The 6,776-nt window shown below is 21.8% G+C and overlaps 1 protein-coding gene and 1 long non-coding RNA gene across 4 annotated transcripts in view; one reads left to right on the top strand and one right to left on the bottom strand.

Moving 5' to 3' along the window:
- LOC126897852 (uncharacterized) overlaps nt 1-1,253 on the bottom strand; it is a 2,017-nt gene extending 764 nt beyond the window's left edge. The window contains exons 1-2 of the long non-coding RNA XR_007702212.1: nt 942-1,253; nt 687-731 (exon numbers count right to left, since the gene is read on the bottom strand). This is a non-coding gene — a long non-coding RNA (uncharacterized LOC126897852). The remainder of the gene's footprint in view (nt 1-686; nt 732-941) is intronic.
- A 1,673-nt stretch (nt 1,254-2,926) lies between these two features.
- LOC126897832 (membrane-associated guanylate kinase, WW and PDZ domain-containing protein 1) overlaps nt 2,927-6,776 on the top strand; it is an 11,765-nt gene continuing 7,915 nt past the window's right edge. The window contains exons 1-4 of one of the 3 annotated variants that reach the window (XM_050671732.1): nt 2,927-3,218; nt 3,869-3,991; nt 4,469-4,548; nt 5,800-5,944. In XM_050671732.1, coding sequence (XP_050527689.1) covers nt 4,503-4,548; nt 5,800-5,944 — 191 coding nt within the window. In that variant the 5' untranslated portion in view covers nt 2,927-3,218; nt 3,869-3,991; nt 4,469-4,502. Of the gene's footprint in view, nt 3,219-3,868; nt 3,992-4,424; nt 4,549-5,799; nt 5,945-6,776 lie in introns of all 3 variants that reach the window. The other 2 variants (XM_050671731.1, XM_050671730.1) reach the window with 2 other exon arrangements.

Here is a 6,776-nt window from a genome sequence, read left to right as displayed (position 1 = left end):
AAAATAATAAGGGGAATTTCAAGACATCTTTTACAGTAGAGTATAATTCATTTTTGTGCATATTTTATAAATTAATATAAAAAATTTGTATCTTAATTTTTTTTTAACTAAAATAAATTATAATAAAATAATTTAATAAGGTCATCCACTAAAATAGACTTAACGATCCTAAATTTTTTTATTAAATCTGAATAAATGGCTTATCATAAAATCATTTTTTATTTGCAATGGTTAGGTCATTTCTTTTTAATTAAATTAAATTATTAGCCTGATTGCAAATATTTCTAACATGCAAGAGGATAGATTAAAACAATAATCGATAATTAATCTAATTAAAATCCTAAAATAAGATACATAAAATGACCATGAATATTTAATGATAATTATTAAAATTATTTTTTTAAAGATATTTTAGTTTCTATGATAAAAAATATTAGAATACAACAAATTATCATTTTTCATTTCTCTTTAAAGCAAAATTATAAATAAAAGTTAATAAAAAGACGATAACTATGCCTTTCATTAACAATATCCAAATTGAACTATTAGGTGAATGTTATCTTTATAGTTGTTAGAGATTTAAACTACCTATACATTCAGACTTGTAGGCCCATTGTGGGCTATATTATCATCTTAAATTATAAATGATTTCTGTATGTCAGAACATAACAAGTTCAAAAGGATACGTATGAATCGTCTTTCCCATTTCTCCAATAAATACAGTTCAGAAACTAACAAATAGCGCATATACCAATAAGATAAAAAATCAATCAAATTATACATATTTTAGTCAATAAATTATACAAAATCTTCTATAAAATACTATTTTTTTAAAATTAATTAAAAGTTCAATTGAATCTATCAAAAAAATTCTTTACTAACACTTAACTATACTATTCTAGTTAATAATACATCACTTACGGCCACAAAAAAATATTTACCTTACAATTATTCATTAATTCATTTGTCCACCTCTCATTTATTATATGAGTTCCGTTGCTATGAACAACGGAATAACGACATTCAATTGGCTTCTTTTTTATGAGGACAAATAACAATAGAAAAGTTACATCAGTTAACAATAGTTATATTTAAAAAAAATTATAAATTATACAGCCCTTGAACACAAAATAGTAAAATATTAAAATCTTTGGTAAATCACGTAATGTGCTCATTTTAATACAACACAAATTACAATAGATATAAATAATCTGTCATTGGTCAAATGATAAAATAAACAAAGGATAAAAAAATAGTATCATCAGAGCAGAGTATAGTCTTTGGTATTACAGAACAATTTACAATAAACAATTAAAGATATTAATCGTTCTCTAAAATAAATGAATACCTAAATATAAAATATATATATTAAAAAAAGGATTTTACGAATTATTATAAACAAATGTATTGTTATTATTTTATTTGAAGTTTCTTTTAGCTCTTATAATTCATAAGAATTTATAATTCCTTGTAATTATTGTTTCTATTGTTCATATTTAACAATTATAACTATTGTTTATTTATTTAAAAAGTCTAAATAAATCATTATATGTAAGAAAAATATATAAAAAATATTTGCACTTTTCAGTTTGCTCGTAATAAAATAACTGTTATTTTTAAAATCTCCACGAGTTAAAAATTGACCTGTTGATGAAACAATACATTTTTACATTTTTTCATTCTTACAAAATCTTCCTAATGGCAAAAACATTTATTGCGTTGTAGAAGAAAGACCTTTTGATTACGATTGCTGGAATTATTATTTTGGTATAACAATTATATCTAACAAATGATAAATGTCTATTATTGGCTTATTATACCTTATTAAAAAAGGCTTTAATACAATTCTCTTCATAACTTAATTTTTATCTACAGATCAAGACAGAACTATGCAATTTTTATTTACTAAATTGAGTTTGGTTATATTTAGGCTTTAAGGAATTAAACCATCTTATTACGCCGATACTAAAATAATATTTCCTCTGAAATAGAAATTCAATACAATATTGGAAAAAAAAATTTGATTTCTTTTAGTTTCTTATATTTCTTAATTTATCAATTTATAATTGCTTCATAGGATCATCCCTTATAACTTAAAGCGCTGTCAACTTAATTTTTTTAAATAGCAACATACATAATTAACTAGCATTAAGGAAGTTTAACATATTTGTAGCATAACTAACTAGCATTTCTTTTATTAGTTAAAGCAGTTTTTTGTTGATTTAACAAAATATTTGTTTATTTGATCAATTTTTTATTTTTAAAATAAAAGGTTTATGAATGTACTTTGATAATGTATTATAAATTTTGATAAGTGGGAAGGGTATCACACAGTCATATTTTTTAGAGGATACTACAAAAATATAATTATTACAAAAATACCGCACAATTAAAATAAAATTATTCAATCGGCAAAAATAAATATTTTATCCATCCCATACTTTTAACTACAGAACGGCCTTGCTTGTACTTGTATACAAGTACAATACCTACACAAGGCGCATTGTAGGGTTAAACATTAATGATTTTTTACCAATACAATATTTATCGTATATTTACCAATATACGATAAGATGGGATGAGATGATAATTTAGTATTTCTCGAAATAAATCGTAGAAGCTTAATTTTGCCATTTTACCTCATTTTACTATAATTTATTTATTTCTGTACATTGATTTAAACAAATTGTATGTAATTATTAGAATTTTAAGTAAAAATATATTTAAACTTAAATTGTTTTTCTGGACTCTCCTTCACGAATTAAGTTAAAATTGGTTTCAATGGGAAATTATTTTGCATTAAAGGATTAAAATAGTATATTAGTGCTGACATCTACTGGTTGTTATTGACACAATTTATGTTTTAAACTTAAAATCATAGAGTTACTATATCTCTATGGTTGAAAGGCACTCCCCGTGATATCGAAACCTAAATATTTTTTCGTTGATTTCTCTGTAAAAATTTCATTCGGTTAATGTCGTTTCGTTTTATCACTAATTTACAACAATATTATAAATATGGAGATGTTTGCGAATCCCTTTTGTATGTGAAAATATTGAGTTACTTGGTTAATAACTGTAAATAGGTGTTTAAATCTGTTCGAATTATTTTTACTGTCATTAAAATATTGGTGATTTAGAATTATGGTAATTTATAATACAAATACTGTACAATAGTAGTTGCCTATCCGTTTTACATAGAATTATGAAACAAATTAGTAAGTAACTCCCAATAAGTTATTTTTACGTAAATTTTTTGTTCTAATTGAAATATTTTAAATTTAAGAAATAAAATATAATGATATTCATGTCGATGACGAATTTTAATTAATATGTAATATGTTAAAAATAAGAATATAGTAATTTTTTGGAAAATTGGTGTACCTTTAGTAGTTAATAATGATTTGATATTTATTAATAATAAATTAAACAGGTTTAATTCAAGGTAATTATTTTTTAAATCATAATATTAGTAAACATGAAAAATTAATGTTTTGCATCTGTAAAAAGTAGGATAGCTAGGTTCCTACTTTTTTAGTATTTTATCTTTTGTTGGAAATATTTGAATTTTACAATTTTAATTACATCTTGTTATATCTAAATATCTTATTCTAAAACTTCCAATTAAACATTAATTTTAAAAATACAGGTCCATTTATTATTAGTTTTTAATTGTTCTTAAACAATGAATTTTAACCTTAATTTCTAAATATTCACTCTATTGTATTAAATTACATAATCAAAACTGTTTATTATTTGATATAATTTTAATACATTTTATTTATGACTATTGAGGTATAAGAAAAGAAATGTTGTATTAATAGATTGTTTTACTAATATTTTACGTGTTAAAATGAACGCTCCAAAGTAGGTCTATAAGAGTCTCTGAGGTGTATATTATCATATTTCAATCAGAACAATATCTTGGCTATGTATGCTACATGTACACAGTTGTTTATTTGAAGAACTTATTGCCATAACAAGATAACTGGTATAAAAATTTACTATTTAACTAACTATTATACATATAAAACAGAAATATATAAATATAACTATATAACTGAAATTAATTTATGTACATATGGAAAAATCAGATTTGTTTGATTATTTGCTATTGAGTTATGTTAAAAAAGACTAATCATTTTTGCTATATTTAGGTAAAGAATATTTTTTTTTATTTCTCTTAAAAATTAGTTAAATTCAGATAAATCAGATTGTTCCAGTAAGCCTTTCAAGTTTTAACACTGATAGATATTCATAATATGTAGTTTAAATATATGTATTAAATTTGACTTGGTAACCAAATTTCTATTTCAGAGAACAATATTTTAGGCTTTGTTATGCAATACTATAAATTTAGCCAATTTTTTTGATTTTTGATTTTTTAAATATAGACATTCTATAAATAAATACTATTTTTTCAGGAAGAAACTGATTTTATTTTATCATTTTTATATGTTGTGAGCAGATGATTTATTTCATTTTCATTAAATATTTTGACCATGGATAAAAATATAGAAGAAAAATTTGAACACTCAGTGAATAATAGTAAGAATTACTCAATTATATTTATATATATATATATATGTGTGTGTATACTATTATATAATACTATATGTAGTAGCTCATAAATATTATGGTTCCTTAAATTTGTTATCAAAATTATTCAAATCTTCACTAATAAATACAAAATAAATTCACTGCAGCTATAAATTTGATAAACTGTTCCTAGAATCAACAAAAATAACTGAAACTTAAAAAAATAGTTATAAATTTCAAATAAAAATTTGTTTTATTTAAGTTTTTCAACATATGTTTTTACAATAATTTGGACATAATTAATTCAATAAAAATAAAAAAAAATTATATATATATATATATATTTTTTCTATTGTAAAATTACTTTCTTTAAAATACCATTCTAGGTATTTGCTGTGAAATAATTTACTGATTTAATACATTCAATATTCTAAGTAAATTTTAGAAAGGTTGCATTTATAAAAAAATACGCATTAAAACTCTTTAGAGTGTTATAGCTTATAGTTTTTATAATTCTACCCTCAGTTACTGACTATTTGATTTTATTCAATCAAATGAAAACCAAATAATCAGATTCACTAGAAATTTACACTAAAATTAATATTAATTAATTTTAGTTATAATGACATTATTAAAATTTATCCATAATAATTTATAATTAGTCAACACAAATCTTATTTAAAATTTCAAATCCCATATTTTTTACTTCTAAAACTATACAAAAAAATTAATTTTTTTTGAATTTCTTTTGTTTATTAATATTAAAATTGTTATGGTTACTTTATGTTTTTGGGATAAACTATTTGATTATATGCCCACATATTGGGGTTTAGTAGTGTGCTAAGTACCTTGAAGTTATAAATTAGCACTTCTTGTTACTTTGCATTTATGTTAGACTCACAAAAAATGTTAGTCTATTTGGTTAGCAATTATAATGATTTTAGCACCTTTGAGATTCAAATTGAATTTTGTGCCAATAAGTATGTCTTGATTATTAATGAGCTAATTAACAAACAAGGTAATAAATGATAGATTATTTTAATACTTTTAATGGGTTTGTAGTAATATTGGATTCTTACTATCATGTTGAAATACAAGTCTTCAATTTTAAAGTGAATTATAATTTTACTTTAATAAAATTAAATTTGAAACATTATTTAAGAGCTAACTTTTTAATACTAATACAATTGAAAATTTATTTGGTATGTTATAATAATTTCTCATTACCTTTTATTAAAATTGTTTTTATTATTATTATAGGTTTGGATGATTATTTAAATGGTCCTAGCAACAATGGGTATAATCATTCGCGGGATACTACATTATCTGATACATTAGATTTAGGGCCTTTACCTCCAAAATGGGAAAAAGCTTACACTAAAAATGGAGAAGTTTATTTTATAGAGTATGTAGAAGTATTAATTATGAAATATTTAATTTTATAAATAATTTACAGGAGTAATTATACAGGGCGATTCCTTAAATACTTCTTACAAAACTTTTAAAAAATATTTGAAATAATTATTATAATAAATTATACAACAATATTATAAATTTCATTTTTTGTGAAGGTGCTTCACATGATAAATAAATTTTGTGCTACTTTCCCTTATACCCTAATTTTGTATCAACTTTTGATTTTCTAACAAAAACTCCAATGTTTTTTATATAATAAAATTAATTAAATTGAAAAATAAAAATTGTATGTTATTCGATTTTCAACGAGTTATAGATGTTTAAAGCTGTTTTAACCCAATATTTATAGGGTCATAAATTGAATACTGCAACCAGATCATAACATGATAGGGTATATAGTTTTAATTTCATTTAATTAATTAGCCACAAGTAATCAATTTTTATTATATATAGTTTATTGTATTTCTGTGAACTGATAGCTTTATCAATATATATGATAAAATCATCTAAAAATAAGTAAGCTTTTTTTTTTAATTGCCTTAAACATGTAACATTTGTAACTAATAAAATAAAATTATTGAGATTGCCATTTGCAAAAAAAAAGTTGATAGTAGTTTAAAATATAAGGGATGGTAGAAGAAAATTCATTTTTTAGGTAAAACAGCTCAACAATGAATTATAATTGTTAAAAAAATAAAACTATGAATAATCAGGTTTTAGTAAATATTTTTGTATTTTAGCTTTGATGCAAAGCTGAGAAGGTATTGGTTTTACTATAATGTGTTTTTTTTTTTTTTTTTTTTTTTTTTTTTTTTTTTTGG

Source organism: Daktulosphaira vitifoliae, unplaced genomic scaffold (assembly GCF_025091365.1).
Source record: "Daktulosphaira vitifoliae isolate Bord-2020 unplaced genomic scaffold, ASM2509136v1 Scaffold_2, whole genome shotgun sequence".
Classification (NCBI taxonomy): Eukaryota; Metazoa; Arthropoda; class Insecta; order Hemiptera; family Phylloxeridae; genus Daktulosphaira; species Daktulosphaira vitifoliae.
This window is presented reverse-complemented; position numbering and strand designations above follow the sequence as displayed.